Source organism: Coenobita brevimanus, chromosome 14, assembly GCF_032717465.1.
Source record: "Coenobita brevimanus isolate Jiangsu-jjx chromosome 14, ASM3271746v2, whole genome shotgun sequence".
In the NCBI taxonomy this organism is placed as follows: Eukaryota; Metazoa; Arthropoda; class Malacostraca; order Decapoda; family Coenobitidae; genus Coenobita; species Coenobita brevimanus.
Window position 1 is genome coordinate 17,839,087 of NC_136967.1, and position 19,578 is coordinate 17,858,664.

The window sequence follows — 19,578 nt, forward strand, 5'->3', positions numbered from 1 at the left end:
CCAGAGTAGGTATATTTGTTTTTTCTATGCACTTCTTGCAGTCACAGTGCAACAGTTAACTATCTGTGTTGTGTATGTACCAAAATTACTTGTGATCGTGAGTTTGTTATAGGTGGAATCGCCGCGCCCTTTTAGTAAAGAATTACCTTGTTAGTCCCAACTGGTGAGCAACTGGCTTTCTTTTCAATGCCGTCAGTCCTCCTTATTACATCTAACTTTTGGGTGTAAGGTAACGACGGCTTTTTCTTCTCCTTCCTCGAAGAAGTTGTAGGCATACGAGGGTGACGATCGGCCTTGGTAGCACTGAGCAGTTGAAGGAAGGACGAAGGGAAAAAAAAAAAAATCCTCTCACCCCACCGGAACAACAAGCCAACAACAGGGAGCCGATGCACTCTGCCAGGTGCTGGGGTGTCAAGTGCGCATCCTTCATGCAGAGTGCGAGAGGGGAGAGCTGTGATTGGCTTATGGTGAGTGCCATGCATGAATATGATTGGTTAACAATTGCCATGTTTGACTACGATTGGTTAACACCCAGTCAGATGCGCGGGCTTGAGGTAATGGCGGCGCATATTACACGAGGTTTCGGAAAAGCATCAATTTTGAGGCTGCATTCGCGAATTTAGTGAAATTTCCATGAGCTGGTGATACTGCAAACTGTTGCATGATGTAGCCGCGCATTATAAATCTGCCGTTTAGGAGATTCCACTGTAATGGAGCGGCGAGTGGTGTACTGCTATACATGAAGGTAAGATCTTATCCAGACATAATTCTTAGGCCCTCTACCAATAACACTGACATACGTACCTCTATGGACTCACATTTTATTCTTCTGCCGTACACACTCATCTCACATATACACTCCTATTTTCTTATTGACACACACACACACACACACACACACACACACACACACACACACACACACACACACACACACACACACACAAACCTTTACTACAGTAACTTTTTTCTTTTCGCAAGTTGTTATTTCTTTTCGTGTATCATTTACCTTTAATTCTAGACTTTATTGTCATTCCGTGAAAGAAAAAAAATGCTTGCCATGGCTTCCCTGCATGCTGTAAATGATTAACTCTTTCACTACGAGACGTCTTCCACAAACTGAGTAAGACTATCTGGCGGTAACAAAGATAGAGTTAGAAAGACGTCCCTGGCAAGAAGTCATCTGTGGAATTTGTTTGTAGCCCCTCTGCGAGATGTCTCCCTTAAGCAGAGTAAAATCGTGAGACGGTTAGGCGTTACATTAATGAAGAGGTTAATGGACACTGTTATTAGCCTCTTCATTACGACAAGTCTCCCCTAACTAAAGATCATCTGGAAGTAGCAAGAATAGAATCTAAGGGTTATCGTACTGAGCACGGTAACACTGTCGGGTTCGTATGACCCACTCCCAGCTGAATAAAACTGGTTGTTGTACCTGGAATACAATAGTAAAGTTGCCCTGACTATGAGCTAGTTAATGAAAGGGGAGACAGCGATATTTGCAGTTGCCCTCAGTTTATTCATGTAGTGTCATAAGGAGAGTCCAGCGTGTCGTGTTAACCTCAGTGTCTCTAAGGGACATTCAAAGGTAAAATTGGAGCTTTCACATTCTTTGATTTACGTTCCAAAAACAGCAATAAGATTTTTCTGCATGTCCCACCTTATGCTTCATACAGTGGGAAAACAAATTCTGATGATGATAAGGATGTGGAGGAGGAGGAAGAGACGGAGAATTATGATAAGGATAATGATGATGATGATGATGATGATGATGATGATGATGAGGAAGAGGAGGAGGAGGAGGAGGAGGAGTAGGAGTAGGAGGAGATGTAAGAGAAGGAGGAGGTACAGGAGGAGGAGAATGGTGACGATGACGACGACGATGCTCATAACAGTGATGACAACCAGTTCACTGTTTCCCACATCTGCTTTACAAAGTGCCACACAACACAGTGGTCTTCCTGTGCTTACGTGTATGCTCGTTGGTATGGCAGGCTCTTTGTTGGACGATTTTATTCAGTCGCCGAACTACGACGGCCTGCTTTTATTATTATTATGATTATTATTATTGCTACTACTACTACTACTACTACTACTGGTACTACTACTACTGCTGTTATTACTACTACTACCGGTACCACTATTACTACTACTACTACTACTACTACTACTATTCCTACTGCTACTTCCGTTATCATTACTATTATTATTATTATTATTATTCCCAGACAGTTTTAATCAGCTTATTAGAGACTATCGAGCTGGTTGGATGAAATACGCGTATACTCTAAGCCCATTTCACTACCATGACACACTTTGTAGTTTACATTTGCTTTTTACAGACGGTTTGAGTCACCTCGGAAATATCTTTCAAACTGGAGGGGTTAGCCTTCACAAACCCCATTCGTACGAGAGGTCTTTCATAAGTAGAAGATAACAACAATAAGATACAGTAATACGTCATCATACTAATGGCGTTAATAACTCCATCAATAGCAGAGGCCTCTCGTAAGCTGAATAAAATCCTCTGAGTGCAACAAGAATTTAACATGACAGACATCTTCTCCTCCTCCTCCTTATCATCATCCACACCTCTTTTTCCACCCTTAAATGTGGTGAGGGAGGATTCAAAGAAGCAGAAAAAAAAGAATAGAAAAACATATATTAGAAGAAACTAACCAAAGCAACCTGGAATGAATGAGCCATTCTCCCATTCACTCATCATTCAAGCCCACAGACTCCTGACCACCTCACAGGCCTGCACATCCACACTTGCGCACTTCATACCACCCATCGGTTAGAGTAATTCAGACGACTCTCACTTCACCAGGACATAACAGAAGCGCCAAACCCTTGCTATACACTGCCTCATGCGAAATGCTTCCTTCCAGCTCAAATCTGTCATTACCCTGGCCTCATCATTCTCCATACCACACTTTCGCACACCAGCTGTCTCTTGGGATGATTCATGTTGTTCACGAAAATTTTAAATCGAATATTAACTGACTCTCGCTTGGGAAGATTCATGTTGTCCATGGACCTTGTTAATTCGAAAATTCTCTGACTGCCTTTCGATTCATGTTATCTACAAAGCTTTTTAATTCAAATATTCACTGACTGTCTTTTGGAATAATCTATGTTCTCCACGAAACTTGTTAATTCGAATATTTACTGGCTGTCTCTTGGAATGAATCACGCTGTCCAATGATTTACGAAACGCAACACCGTAGAAAAAAAAAAAAAGTGTGACGATGGAAATATCAGGCTAAGGACATGACACAGATACCACGACACTCACTGATAATGGTATAAGGTATTAGGAAAGCCTGTGGGAACTGGGAAAGGGAAGGTGTGGGAATGGGAAGTGTGGGTGGAGATTCTGGATGGCAGTGGACATTCTCAGCGCCTCTTCTCTAGCGATTTATTTCACACCAAGCACATCAGTATCCTCTTGTGTGTTGCAGATGTGTGCTATGTGGATGTTGAAACAATAATAATGGCATGCAAGGGAATGTCAAGGTGCAGAATCGAAAATAAATCACTAAAGAAGTGGAGCAACGAAGTTCTTACATCAGCTGGTCGTATTTTAGATGGCCGTGAAAACTTCGGAGGCTCGTAACGCTTGTTCCTTAGCGATTTATTCTGACTATTACATCTTTTAATCCTCATGTATAATAACTGATCCACAAACTCTCGACACTAAAAACAATATTGGCAACATATAAGGGAAACTTTTAAGGCGATATATATATATATATATATATATATATATATATATATATATATATATATATATATATATATATATATATAAGGAGCTTACGAAAAAATACCAGGAAGTCTCCTACATGGCAATGTTGGGGGAGATATTTTAGGTGGCATAGGAGGCTTCATTGTTCCTTTTCCTTAGCAATTTATTGTGCATATTACACTTCATCTCGTTTACTACTTTAGATCGTTTTAATACTGACATAGATTCCATCAGTAAAATACAAGACCACTCTTAAGGTGTGATGTGCAAAATGAATCACGAGGTTAAAGGTGTTAAGAAATTTCCTAGGCCAGCTAGATGTGGTGCCCTAAGAGGTGTGGCAATGTGTGATGTGACGGAGTGTAGTGTGATGCTTGTGATGTGGTGTGTGTGGTGCGGCAGTGTGAGGTTAAGTGGCGTGTAGTGTGATGTTTGTGATGTGGTGTGTGTGGTGCGGCAGTGTGAGGTTAAGTGGCGTGTAGTGTGTGTGTGTGTGTGTTTTTTTTTTTTATGCGAGGAAGAAGGAACAAAGGCCATGAGCCCGCAATAACAGTTCCCTCCAAGAGAAAAAACAAAATACAATAGAGAGCCAAATTCAAGATCCTATCATTTCGAGATGCCTGGACAAACTGCGTTTGAAAGACTGGAGATCATAGACTGCAGGAAATACAGACAGAGGGAGACAGTTCCAGAGTTGACCTGTTGCATAAATGAAGGACTGGGAGTAACGGTTAACTCTTGCATTAGAGAGTTGGACAGAAAAGGGATGAGAGTTTGCTGCTAGACGGTTCTACGTGCCCGTCGTAGAGGTGGAGGAATGCATGCAGACAGTTCAGAGGAGCAGTGACCATCAAAGTAGCGATAGAAAAGAGATAAAGATGCAACAGTGCGACGAAGAGACAGAGGTTGAAGGGAGTCAGTAAGAGGAGGAGAGTTAATGAGACGAAAAGCCTTTGACTCCACCCTATTGAGAAGAGCTGTATGTGGGGAGCCTCCCCACACATGAGAGTTGTACTCCACACATGGGCGGGTAAAACCCCTGTATAGAGTCAACAATTGTGCAGGGGTAAAGAAAGAACGGAGTCGGCTTAGCACACCTAATCTCTTGGAAGCAGATTTTACAAGAGATGTAATATGCTCTTTCCAAGATAAGTCCCGAGTAAATGAAACCCCAAGCATGTTCAAGGATGATGCAGGATTAACTTGAATATTATTGAACATTAATGGGTATACATGTGGAAGATTTTGTTGGGTTGATAGGTGTAAGAACTGAGTCTTCGATGCATTAAAAACAACAAGATTATTTTTATCCCAGTCAGAGATATGAGCCAAGTCAGACAATAGGTGTGCCATAGCCTCATCCCTTGTTTGTTGCAGCAACTGCTGAGATGGGCGTTGCGGGAACCGAATGGAAAGGTGAAGGGTGGAGTCATCAGCATATGAGTGGATAGGGTTAGATGTACAGCTTAAAAGGTCATTGATGAATAAAAGGAAGAGAGCTGGTGATAGGACGGAGCCCTGAGGAACACCACTGTTGATAGATCTAGGAGAAGAACGATGGCCGTCTACAACAGCGGCTATAGAAAGACCAGAAAGCAAGCTAACGATGAAGGCACAGATAGAAGGATAGAAACCTTAAGATGGCAGTTTGGAAATTAAAGATTTATGCCAGACTCGATCGAAAGCCTAAGAGATGTCAAGTGCAATGGCAAAGCTTTCGCCAAAGTCCCGAAAGGAGGATGACCAGGAGTCTGATAGGTAGGTGAGAAGATCGCCAGTGGAGCGTCCCTGACGGAACCCGTACTGACAATCAGAAAGAAAGTTGTGATAAGAAAAATATCTTTAAATTTTTCTATTGAAAATTGACTCGAAAACTTTTGAAATACAGGACGTTAAAGCAATTGGACGATAGTTGCAGGGTTGGGTGTGGTCACCCTTCTTTGGAACTGGCTGAATGACATCAAACTTCCAGCAGGAAGGAAAGGTACAAGTTGACAGACAAAGGCGAAAGAGTTTGCCTAGACAGGGTGTAAGCACAGAAGCACAGTTCTTGAGAACAACAGGAGGGACTCCATCAGGCTCATATGCCTTGTTAGTATTGAGGCCAGTGATAGCAGAAAATACATCAGCTGAAGAAATTTTAATGTCAGCCATGAGGAAGTCAGAGGGCGAAAGTGATGGAGGAACCGCACCGGAATCGTCTATGGTGGAATTGGAGGAGAAAGTCTGTGCGAAGAGATCTGCTTTATCAGTAGAAGTGCGTGTGTGTGTGTGTGTGTGTGTGTGTGTGTGAGAGAGAGAGAGAGAGGACGATTATAAGGCTCTATCAAATAAAGAGAAAATAAAGATTAATTCAAGGTAAGAAAAGAATGTGACAAAAATTTTCCACGTATTGTGAGTTTAGAAAATATGTGTAGCAGACAACTGTATTTACGAGCCTCAGAAAAAAAAAATGTAGATACGTACTTAGAGACCTAAATGTACATATCATATAAGCCGGGGAAAATGTACATATATCATTTTGGTGAAGACAGACAAGGGAACGGTTAGATAAATTACATACCAATTAGTTAATTAATTAATTCATTCATTCATTCATTTATAAAACAGTAATCAGAAAAAGTAGGTACAAGGAGGAAAAACAGGAACTGGATTAACGTAGGTGAGGAGAAAGCAAGTGGGAAGCGGACGTTAAGGAAGAGAACCTGCGTCACTGGAAAGAAACACTTGCACGCTGCCCACGGCATTGGATGCTGACGTCACGCCCTCAGATACCCGTCACGTCGTCAGTTTCACCTCGTCACCTTAAAGGACGCCTATGAAAATCATCATCATCAACAACAGAAAATAGACAGATTGATCGATAGAGAGGTAGACAGAGAGGTTAATATGTGAACGTATGTATGTTTAAAATAGTTCCCACACATGTGTACATCCGCTCATGCCAATCCAAGTGGTTACAGAGGTCAGGTGTTCAGCAAGGAAACTTAGGTCAAGCAGTGTAATCAGTCTAATGAGCTAGTTGATGCCCCCTGATCAAATTAAGAGCGGTATTTAACTTAAGGAGCGGTTGTGGCATCTGACGAGACCAGCTAATTACACCTGTTGCTCTCCATAAATTAGTTGAGTCACACCTGGAGCAATACCTTTTGGGGTGTTATGGCCAGTTAGAAGTAGGGAAGGGAAGTTTGAGAGAGAGAGAGAGAGAGAGAGAGAGAGAGAGAGAGAGAGAGAGAGAGAGAGAGAGAGAGAGAGAGAGAGAGAGAGAGAGAGAGAGGTGGGATGGAGGGGGGGATAGAAACAGGAAGGAGAGAAAAGGAGGGAAGAAGGATGGGAAATACCGGATAAAGAAGGAGAGAGGAGAAGAGAAGGATGGATATAAACGTGAGAAAGAGAGGGCATCAGTCTTGCCATCTCACACGTAAAGGTAAGTTCTTGCTTCAGCTGTGGATATACAAAAATTATTTCCAAAACAGCTAATTACGCTAGACAGGGGCGATTAAGAGATGTATCTAATGAGGCATCAAATTATTTACTGTACACGGCAACACGAACGGCAGACAAATTATCCACTACGCTAACGAGCCTTTACCCAATGAATTTCCTGGTCATGTTAGTTGCTTGAACCATATCTATATATCTTTAATGAGAGCCAGATATGGGTAGTTTATGTTCACTAATTAGCTCCACTGGATCTTACGGCGATGCTAGTTGCCGATAGTGACCTTTTTTTTAATGAGAGCTAAATATGTATGGAATTTTTCTCACGATAAGTTAATTGCTGTCTTTCTGTCTTGATGCTTGAAAGATTAACGTTCAACCAGATTTATTACTGTTTTTCATAATCTAATGAGCTGAAGATGGGTGGTATCTCATCACGATAAGTTAATTGCTGTCAGTGAATCTACATGTTTGATAAATTAACCTTGAACCTGCATTTATGGATAAGGTAATTGCTGGCAGTGATTATACGTGCTTGAAAAATTAATATTCAGCCAAAATTTATTAATACTGATTTGAGTTTGATATGAAAATGAAAGCTCTGAGTTTGAAATGAAAAACTGTATAATTCAGAGTTTTGGGGGTCTGATATAAGAAAGTCTGAGGCGGATGGAAGCTCACTCGCCAGCCAGAACGATATCCTCGAAGCTCATCCACACAGGTGAGGGTTGAATGTATCCTTGCCTTATAGGCCCGTTTTCACCTGATGGAACAGGGCCAACCAGTCTAGTTTTTTTTTTTTTTTTTTTTTTTTTTAAGCTGCTCTGGGTTGCCTTAGATTTTTGCTGTTTGTTCTGTGATCGAAGTTGGGCATTTCAGAGAGGTAAATTGTATGGGTTTCAATCCTTTATGGAGTGTAACCTTGAAAAGGGAGTCAAGATTCTTTTTTTTTATTTTTTTTATTTTTTTTTATTAAATGATGTATCTTCAGTGTGTGACTTGGAGGAAGGACAGCCACATGGAATGCGACGTGGAGGCAATTTGCCTGTGGCCACCCTTTACGAGATTACTTATTGCCAATGCCTTGATTCTGCAAAGACTGGCGACAAACAGATTGTCTCCTTGTCTCCCTGTCCTCTGCCATTTGTCTACCCTCTCCCTCTCCACCATATACCTCTCCACTCCATCCCTCCCTCACCAGGGACTGACCCAGGATTTTTATTATTATTATTATTTTTTTTTTTTGCCCAAATTTTTGTTGACATTATTCAAGATTCCTTTAGTCTCAATAGCCAAAAATATTATTTAGGGGATTTGTGGACCCCGTTGGTTTTTCCGCAGCTCTTTCACAATGTTACTGAATAATGTAGTGAGCCACTTGATATTATTTATTTACCCTTGGATATTGCAAAAACTGTAAAGCTCGAGTGAAAATTCACACACCTGCGGTTTGTTCAGTGCAATACTCTTCATACTTTACATAGAAAACAAGAAACGTATAGTTATATTTGTTTATCATCGGGATAAAAACATACAATAATTCTCAATAGGCTGTAACAAAATAGATTAATAAACCAATTACAATAATCAAAAACTGTCTTGAGCTCCATGTTATATGCTGAACGAAATAACATACAATTCGACTCTTAATCACATTCAGTTATTTTGTGGCCACTCATTAACATGGTTGGAGAGAAGATCCACAAATTGCATTGGTCGGCTGTGTTTCCTTGCAAACACACCAATGGCTTTTGGAATATCGATGGGTACACCATAGTGGATATTCATTACAGTAAGTCTGGTCAGGCGTTCATTTGTCATCGTGCTCCTGAGCCGGGTCTTCAGCCGACGCATGGCAATAAAACTTCACTCATTCTTACAGCTGGTCACGGGAATAGTACATACAAGGCGTAAGATGATCCTGATGGTTGTGAAAAACTCCTCATCTGCAAATGGCAAAGCATCTCGTGGATTGCTAGGTACTTCTTTCTCCCATGCTTTCCATTTCCTCATTCATATTCCTAAGCTCGACTTCTAGTGACGCTTCTCTTGGAGGTCATGGTTGTATGATGTTGCCAGCTGCTGAGTTAACGTCTTGATTCCAATGTCAGATTTCAGGAGAACTGCAGGTACAATCTGCATTCCCTGAATGGCATTCTTCTGGACTGAAGAAAACCTCTCATTCAACTGTTGGTCTTAATGATCAGGTAGTGCGATGGTAAAACTGAGTTTGTAGTAGTCTGTTACAGATTCAGCAGGAGCATTGTTTCGGAGTGTCTGTCTACCACACCTCCTGGGGTCTTTGACGTCCAGTTCGAATGTTCCAGCAATGTCTGTTGCTTGCTCAAAGCATCTTTCATGGAAAGAATTGACATCTACCTTCACTTAACTAACCAAGTGTTTGAAATCATCGACATGTTCATAAGCACGGATGATGTCAGTGGCTCTAACTTGTAGTTTCTTACACAGTCCTTTCGTAGCCATCAACACTTTACTGGTTACAGTCAGTGAGAACACAAATTCAAACTGTGTAATAGACAGGCACAAGCTTCGAGCGGCACTGATAGAGTCCCTATTCCACTCATTGGGTGAGGTCATCATATCCTCCAAGCATGCGATGATTGTAGGTAGTAGATCCAGGAAAACTTCCCTAGCATCATAACATTCGATCCAAAGTGTTCTGCAAACATCGCGTTGTTTGTTTCGGTTGGTTTGGCAGTCATCAGGTCTCATTATGAAGCCCTCTAGATGATTCTGGCGTTTTGGAGAGTTATTAACAAATATGCTCGCTTCACTGATGACAGTCAACATACTGGACATTGGTATGGCTTTGAAGCCTTCATTATACATAAGTAGAACTAACGGGAGTTGCAGTGAATATAAATCTCCTCTGGCTCTACTTCGAGAACTCGAATAGACTGTAGCACCAGTCGAGCAGAGCAGTACTCCCAAGGTGGATGGAATGCTGATGACAGGAAGTGCAGGAGCTCTCATTTCATCAGCCCTCAGGACTAGTTCCTGACGTTTCAGTAACACAGAGAGTAGGCCAGCATGCTCTCCAATACAAGTTTCTGTATCTGTCAACACCAATCTACATGCACAGTACACGCTACAGTTCCTTTTCAAAATTTAAAAATAAAAAGGAAAATGGCGCACCCACACCTTGCCTCGGAGCCCCCGGGGGAGGGGGAACATAAATGCTCCCACCATCGGCCCCTCTCCCGGTGACGAATCTTTGAGCTTCCTGGATCCACTGCCTAACTCACTTCTTCATTTCTGCAACATTCACGGCCTTTCCTCTAACTTTGTCTCTGTCGAACATCACCTCTCCTTCTCTACACCTCACCTTCTCTTTCTTACCGAGACTCAGCTGTCTGAGGCAACTGATAGTAAACCCTTTTCTGTATCCTCCTACTTTCTCTATACTCATTTCAAAGCCAAAGGTGGATGTTGTGTAAATGTATGCAACTACCTATCTTGTTCTCGTGTTCCTGAACTTGATTCTTCTAAATTCTCTACTCTCTGGCTTCGGCTTTCTTGTCTATCTCTGACTAAATATATCTGCACTATTTACTTATCCCCAAATTCTACTTACTATGAAAAATTATTCGAGTATCATACTTCTACGATGGAACACATTCTATCCATTTCTCCTTTCTCTGAAATCTCCATTCTAGGAGATTTCAATGTTCTCCACCAACTTTGGCTCTCCTCTCCTTTCACTGATCCACCTGATGAAACAAGCCTATATCTTTTCTCTCCTTAATGACCTAGAGCAGCTTATACAGCACCCTACCCATATCCCTGACCGCCTTGGAGTGAGCTCCAACATAATTGACCTCTTCCTCACAACTAATCCTTCTCCTTACACAGTTAATCTTTTCTCTCCGTTGGACTCCTCCGATCATAACCTTATTACCTTAACCTGTCCTATCACTCTGGTACGGCCTGTGGACCCTCCAAAGAAACGTTCTCTGTGGCACTTTGGAGCTGCAGATTGGAAGGCCCTCAGGCAGTAATTCTTTTATTTTTCTTGGAATGATTATTGCTTCCATGGCTGGGAGCCATCTGAGTGTGCCTTGCTCATTACGGAGGTTATTCTCTCGGGCATGGAAGCATACACTCCTTTCTCATATCCTTTGACTAATGTAAGAAAGCCTTGGTTTAATGACGCTTGTTTTAATGCTGTCTGCAACAAGGAGAGGGCCTATAAAAGGTATTGGAGTCAAACCACCCCTGAATCACATCATTCTTATGTTTCTGCCCGGCATTGTGCTAAGTCAGTTCTTCGCGCTGCTAAAAATAATTTCGTCCATACTAAATGCTCTCAACTCTCCAACTCGAATTTTTCCAGCTCCTTCTGGCACCTTGCCAAAAACCTTTCTAACAACAATACAACAATACTTTATCATCTTTCCCTCCTCTTTTCTACTCTGATGGCTCTGTAGCTATTTCTTCTACTGATTGAGCAGATGCCTTCGCTCAGACTTTCTCCTCCAATTCCATCTTAAACGATTCCGGTGCTGTTCCTCCATTACTTCTCCCCTCTGACTTCCTCATGGCTGACATTAAAATGTCTTCAGCCGATGTATTTTTTGCCATCACTAGTCTCGATACTAAGGCATACGGACCTGATGGAGTTCCTCCAGTTGTCCTCAAGAACTGTGCTTCTGTGCTTACACTCTGCCTAGGTAAAGTCTTTTACCTTTGTCTTTCAACTTGTGCCTTTCCTTCTTACTGAAGTTTGCTCTCATTCAGCCAGTCCTGAAGAAGGGTGACCATTCCCAACCCTCTAACTATCCTCCCATTGCTTTAACATCCTGTGTCTCAAAAGTTTTGGAGTCTATTCTTAACAGAAAAATTTTAAAGCATCTTTCCTATCACAACCTTCTTTCTGATCGTCAGTATGGGTTCCGTCAAAACGTTCCACTGGCGATCTTCTCACCTACCTTTCAGACTCGTGGTCATCCTCCTTTCGGGACTTTGGCAAAATAATCGCCATTGCACTTGACATTTCAAAGAATTTTGATCGAGTCTGGCATAAATCTTTAATTTCCAAACTGCCCTCTTATGGATTCTGTCCTTCTCTCTGTGCCTTCATCTATAGCTTCCTGTCTGGTCGTTCCATAGCTGCTGCTGTAGACGGCCATCGTTTTTCTCCTAGATCTATCAACAGTGGTGTTCTTCAGGGCTCTGTCCTATCACCAACTCTATTTCTTTTATTCCTCAATGATCTTCTAAGCTGTCCATCTAATCCTATCCACTCGTACGCTGATGATTCCACCCTTCACCTTTCCATTCGGTTTCCACAATGTCCAGCTCAGCAGTCACTTCAACAAACAAGGGTTGAGGCTATGGCACACCAAATGTCTGACTTGGCTCGTATCTCTAATTAGGGTAAAAATAATCTTGTTGTTTTTAATGCATCAAAGACTCAGTTTTTACACCTATCAACCCGTCAAAATCTTCCACAGGAGTACCCACTAATGTTTAATAATATCCAGCTCAATCCTGAATCATCCTTGAACATGCTTGGGGTTTCATTCACACGTGACTTATCTTGGAAAGATCATATTGCATCTCTTGTAAGATCTGCTTCCAAGAGATTAGGTGTGCTAAGCCGACTCCATGCCTTCTTTACCCCTGCACGGTTGTTGACTTTATACATGGACTTTATTCATCCCTGTTTAGATTACAACTCTCATGTGTGTGGAGGCTCCCCTCATACAGCTCTTCTCAGTAGGGTGGAGTCAGAGGCTACTTGTCTCATCAACTCTCCTCCTCTTACTGGATCCCTCATCCTCTGTCTCTTTGCCGCACTGTTGCCTCTTTATCTCTTCTGTTGCTACATCAATGGTCACTGCTCCTCTGAACTGTCTGCTTGCATCCCTCCACCTTTACGACTGGCGCATAACACGCATCTAGCAACAAACTCTCATACCTTTTCTGTCCAACCCTCTAATGGAAGAGTTAACCGTTACTCCCAGTCCTTCATTTATGCACCAGGTCAACTCTGGCACTGTCTCCCTCTGTCTGTATTTCCCACTTCTTATGATCTCCAGACTTTCAAACGCAGTGTGTCCAGGCATCTCGAAATGAATGGATCTTGAATTTTGCTCTCATATGTATTGTTTATTTTTTTATTTTTCTCTTGGAAGGAACGTTTTACTGGCCCAGCCTTTGGTTCCTTCTTCCTCGAATTAAAAAAAAAAAAAACGTGTAAGTTTGCTGCCATGTTGCCTGCTGCATCATAAGACTGCCCACGGAGATTCGCCAAATCGAGTCCTTGTATGTCAGTTATAGTGTACATTAGTTTGTCAGCAATGGCACGTCCGGTTGTCCCAGTATCACACTCAACAAACTCCATGAACATTTCTTGGATGTTGTCGAGGGAATCCACATACCTCACAGCCAAGCTGAGCTGTTCATGGTTGGATACACGTGCTGCCTCGTCTGCACAAATAGAGAAAAGCATTTTTGACGTTAGTGATAAAACTATACTGTACTTGGGGACCTATGATAGAAATCAGTTCATTCTGGACTGTTCTCGATGTGTAGGCGCCAATCCCACTGTATTTCCGTAAATGACTGGAGAGTTGATCTTCACAGCCTCAGGCTCGATGTCTCAAGAAAGAGATGAAGTTTCCGGGATTTCGGTCTAATTCTTTGAAGATATTTTTATTTGACTCTACACGTCCACAAAGTGCCGCATTCTGCTTCCCACAGAGAATAATTGTGTAATTGATAGACTCCATCACCTTCCTGTTTGTAGCAGTTCTCTCTGCTGTGGCAGAATTCAACTGTGCATTACTGGCAGGTTTCTGGTGTTCCATCACACCCATGAAATCCTGAGCTCTCTTCTGGGTCTCCATGTGATATAAGAGGCCACTGTGTGCTTTCAAGTCACTGTTCCCCATATGGTACATGTTCCAGTATTGTGTCACAAACTTTCCACCCACAAAAACCTTCCCGAATAAACAACAGTATTTACACAGAGCATCATCATCAGCATTAAAATACACTATCCAAGGTTAATTTATGGTCCACATATCCTGGAAACACACACACACACACACACACACACACACACACACACACACACACACACACACACACACACACACACACACACATGACAAGCATTCACACTAGAAGACAAGAATAATGCCTGGGCCCCGTTAGAGAGTGAAACAGAAAATTTAATTGGAATGGAAAAATCACTCCCACTGTGAAGACAACTAATCAGGAAAGAAGGATGTTGCTCGGGCAACTAGGGCAACACCCCTGCTTCCGTCCCTGCTCACCCTTGGGCTCCCCCTCTTCCTCTCCCCGTCCATCTCATGCACATATTCCTCTAGCCTGTCTGAGTCTCCATCCTCACCACCTATTATACCGCCCTTAAATCATTTCAGAAGTTGGTCAACAGTCAGAACAGCAACAAGGGAGTCCAAACCGCCAAGATGAAAGTGCTTCTCTGCCTGACCCTCTTGTTGGGAGTATCTCAGGCTGTGGTGAGTCTTACACACACACACACACACACACACACACACACACACACACACACACACACACACACACACACACAGCCATTACATCGCTTGGGCTGTCACAAACATCACTCACTACAAACACTCCCCCTCTTATGCCATTCGTGCTTCGTCAGGATGAAGAAGGGTTCATTCTGGCTAACACTCTCCCTCCAAGGCTATGGTCAGGATCTGCAGTGAACCTTCTTATTTATAATTTGATTAAGTTATAGTGATGTTTTTGTCATTACTGGCGGGGCTTGTTCAGTTCAGAGATAAATTGTATCTTATTGGCACGTTGATGAACAGAATGAACTCAGACTAACTCCCCTAGTCAGATCTTACATTTGGATTCTAGAGTTACTCACATTCATTTATTTTATTCCTTTATTACTTTGTTTAGTTCAGAGATAAACTGTGTCTAGTTACGAGTAGGATGATGAACAGATTGAACACAAATTTAATGCTGCTATTTTGATCTTAGATTTGCATTCCAGGGTGACTCATATACAGTATATATATATATATATATATATATATATATATATATATATATATATATGTATATATATATATATATATATATATATATATATATATATATATATATATATATATATATTCTATTTATTTATTTACTTCAATAACCCCTTCTTTTGTGGCGAAGAATCTCATGGCGATGGAAGAAACAGAAGCAGAATTCGAGGTGGATGACGACACAGTGTTGGGGCTTGAAGAGAGGGCGCTCCCTGTAGAACCATTGATTTGCTATAGCAGAAAGTAAGTGACATTAAACTCCTGATGGCATAGGACGATACGTAGCACATCGTAAGCGATTTGTTTTTCATATTTCATCTTCCGACTGTCTTGGATGCTATGGCAAAGGGTGAGTGATATTCGGATTCTTGTACGTAAGGAGCAAATGTGAGATCTTATGAGACTTCGCTAGTGAAGCACCCTGGCCCGTATTCTCGTCGGTTAAGGACGCTTTTCCGTAGCGATTTAATTTTGGATATGGTTAGTTAGTATCCTTTTGTACGTTATTTATGCAGAATATGACAATACTGAAAGGATTTATGGAACACACAAGAGGACAGTATGGTGAAATAAACAAAAAAGTAAGTCGCTTAGGAAAAGTGTTAGAGAGCTTCCTTACCCGACGGGAATATCAGCCCTTGTGCATGAATTCTTATGCAGCTAGTATGAAGCATCATTCAGAGCTTCACTAGCACCTTCCATGTGATTATCCTTAGGGTGGGACTGACTGACTGGGGAAGGGAATGAAAGGGCAGTTAGGGAGGGTAAAGGACGGGAGGTCAGGGTAAGGAAGGAAAGGGTAGAGAAGGACAGGGTAGGGGAGGGCAGAGTAGTAGAGGGCATGGCGGGGGAGGGTAGCGCTACAGGAGACACTCCCACATCAAAAACTAAATCATCAGGCTCAAGGACTCAGTAATTACGCAATCCTCTGAGCCGTAGAGCATCTTTTTGCATTTTATTCTCGTCATCTCATGATTTCCTTCAGCTTATAATGGACGTTTTGAAATGGGAGTTTAGATATAGCATTAATAAATCTCTTCAGTATGAGACGCTTTTCTCAAGGTCAGTAAAATCTTCAGTTAGGAGCAAGACTAAACTGAAGAGCACATCATCCAGGTTGAGGGGGTTCGCAGTATATCTTTCAACTCAGCTTGGAAGGTTTGATTGTGCTGGAGCCATTGGGCAGTGCTATCTTTGTGTCTGACCTCCTCCCCCTCAGTTCAAAAAGCCATTACTGAGCTGACTGAAAGAACCCATTAACTATTCACATAAGTAACCCAGCCTTCCTCTCAGCTTGGCAAATCAGAATATGTTTTAGCCAACAGACAATGTTGTCTTCATGCCCAAACACACCACTTCGATAAGCCCTTACTAAGATGAATAAAAGAACTCATAACTATTCACATAAGTAATCCAACCTTCACCTCAACTCTGCAGGCTTACAGAGTGTGCCAGGAGAGGGGGGACGTGCTTTTCTCGTTCGCCACAGGTGGATAAGTACTGCAAGGAAGTGAGGGAGGGCTTGTGTGATTATGAAGACTGTGTCTGCTGCCTTGGTGAGCACTTAACACCTTAGTATCTCTGTCTCTGTCTGTCTGTCTGTCTGTCTCACTGTACTGTATGTTTTTTTTTTTTTTTTTTTTTTTCAGCGAGAGGTGTACGTTCACGTGTTTGTATATTTGTCTCTGCCTAAAAAATGTATCATCCTTGTCAGAAAAAAAAAAAAAAATAGCCTTCGTTTTCTTCCTACAGATTGTCTGCCAAGTCAACTGTGTCCTATTATAACTAAGAAATAAGACCCTCCAGCCCTACTCTCCAGTTGGCAGTGACTTGTAAGCACAGTAATTCATCTTTTCTTCATTACGCTGACAGAAAAAATCCTCCTACACCAACGTGCCTATGAATATAACTACAGTAGAAGACTGCATTATTTTTAATCATGCATAATGTTGTTATTTTGTCCCATGGCACATCTTAAATGTAAATTCAGTGGACTGTAGGTTAAAACTGCTCGTCTTCAGTCTACCATCCTCCTTTTGAGGGGGTAAGGAAGAAGTTGAGGGACGTTTGCATAATCAAGCGGTGTAGCCACATAGTTATTCTGGATTTGCCACATTAAACAACCACTAGTGTCAGCCTTCAAACACCCATTCACTACTAGGGTGCTCTATGCTGAATGTAAGGTTCTGGAAAAAAAAAAAAAAAAGTCTTCGGACAGAATAAGTTAATATTATAATGCAAATCAAATTTTAATCTTGATTATCTTTAGTATTACATTGGACTGCTTCTGATTACAGAATGGCAGTCCTGAAAGCTGTTGTCACTGAAGGCTTGGACACCACGTCACTGGACATCAATACGGACCCAATCACTGAACATGGATGATGGATATGGACCTAATCACTGAACTCAAATACAGACTTTTGACCTCTTCACAGATGTACTACTCTTCCACAAATGCATAACTGGCACTTCAGGAATTTATGTTAATAATTTGAAAAAAAAAAAAATCTAACAGGACCATTGTTTAGCTTTCATTAGGTAGTTCTTGCATGTATACATCCAGGTACTCCTGTACCTATAAGTTTCTGTTGGCAATTTCTTTACTGTTATCATAGCTATTATTCTTTGCCAATATACCACATATTTAAAAAATCAAACATTAAAAAAACTTTCACTACAAGTCTGTCTCTCTTATTATTATGACAAGCTTTAATCTAATACTATCAAGAAAACTATTCAGAACATTGGTTAACAGATTATACGTTTAATATATTTTAGAGCAAAAGCACCAGTTATAAGTTTTAGCACTGATAGTATGTCATTTTTCCAAACCATTTCTAATGTTAAAAAAAAAAAAAGAAGGTACATGTATAGAAACTAAGGGAGGGTGACAAAGAGTGGCTTGGCTGAGAACAAAAGAGCTAATAACAATCCTGTGTGGATGAAATTAGCGAGATGCACAGGACAAATAGCATACATGAATCACCAGTCAGCATTTACACTTGAAGTAGAAATTCCTTCCATTACCTGTACAAATACCTTTTTTTTTTTTTTTTTTCCCCTACAGCTTTAGTTGCCTATGATGTGAAAGTAAAGCCATATTCATTTAAACCATCTGTAGAACCAGCTCAGTGCAGACCTTGCTGCACCATCACAAGATAAAGTTAGTCTGCTCTTCTACTTCAGCTACTTCACACTTACAGAATGTCCATTATGTTCTTCCGTAGCACATCCTAGAAAAAGAAAATCCATTGCCAGAATTGCAGACAAGTGTCTCTCAGCTTATTACTGTACTGACTCTGAGGATTTCCAAATAGCAGAGTAATAGTACTCTTCCGTTTATTTTCCCTCCGCTTATGAGCTAATGGATGCTTGTTTAACTTGGTAGCGACTTGTGAAGTAAATAAAGTAAAAATATACCCACATCCACTCTAACCTTGCCACTTAAAAGTTAATTTGCTCCACAGTTACTTGGCTTACATCATCTGACTGTCAGACTTGTTTCTTCCCAATTCTCACATGCTTACATTATCACTAGCAAGAAATCCTGGTAATTGAAATATGTTGATATGGCTGTCAAGGAATGACATTCTGAAATAAAAAGTAATAGATTATCAGTTCTTTATTTTTCTTGGCAATGCTAATATGAAATAAAAATTACAAAATACATTCTACTTCTTCAAGTATCTTGCTTCTGCCCATCTTACTGCTCTGCTGTTGATGTTGGATTGTTTTTTAGAGCACAGGGTACATGTAGAAAGTGACAGGGTCACAAAGTGTGTGGAAATGTGTGGTTATTTATATGGATGATCAAAGTTAAATATGGTAGAGGGAAACGAAGGGATTGCGATTTACTTGGCATGGAAGGCCACTTCTTTCTTTCCATGCTTCCTCTTCTGTCTTTCATTTCTTCATTCTTTCCTCCTCCTTCTGTCTGCATGTGACTCTACACGGAGTGATAAGCCAAATGGTTTTCTGTATCCCAGGACACCATTTACTACGCTTGGTAAACATATAACCAAAGCATGGCGCCTGGTGGTTTAGTGGGCAATTAAGGCGCTCCAATCGGATTGAGCCGTGCAGGTTTATAACCAAGGAATGGTTGGGGTTTATTGCCCACGTAATGCCACTCAGGGATGAGTGAGGCTGGTCACTCTCATCTTAAATGTCAGGACCAACTTGCCTAGCCCCGGGCTCCTACGCTCATCATGGGGCAACACAGGATTAGATGATGGATGGATTGATGGATGGTCTAGTAGCATTAAGGGAATAACTGTGGACTCAGGCATATCCAGTAATGCACAAGTAAACTGACCTCCA

The 19,578-nt window shown here is 41.4% G+C and overlaps 1 protein-coding gene across 1 annotated transcript; it reads left to right on the forward strand.

Moving 5' to 3' along the window:
* Nucleotides 1–637: 637 nt before the first annotated feature.
* LOC145389462 (uncharacterized) lies at nucleotides 638–18,872 on the forward strand. Its single transcript, XM_080264760.1, has 6 exons — nucleotides 638–745; nucleotides 14,605–14,703; nucleotides 15,386–15,498; nucleotides 16,693–16,811; nucleotides 17,008–17,087; nucleotides 17,553–18,872. The coding sequence occupies exons 1-5, from the start codon at nucleotides 740–742 to the stop codon at nucleotides 17,049–17,051; spliced, it is 381 nt and encodes a 126-aa protein (XP_080120886.1). The 5' UTR covers nucleotides 638–739; the 3' UTR covers nucleotides 17,052–17,087; nucleotides 17,553–18,872.
* The last annotated feature ends 706 nt before the right edge of the window (nucleotides 18,873–19,578 follow it).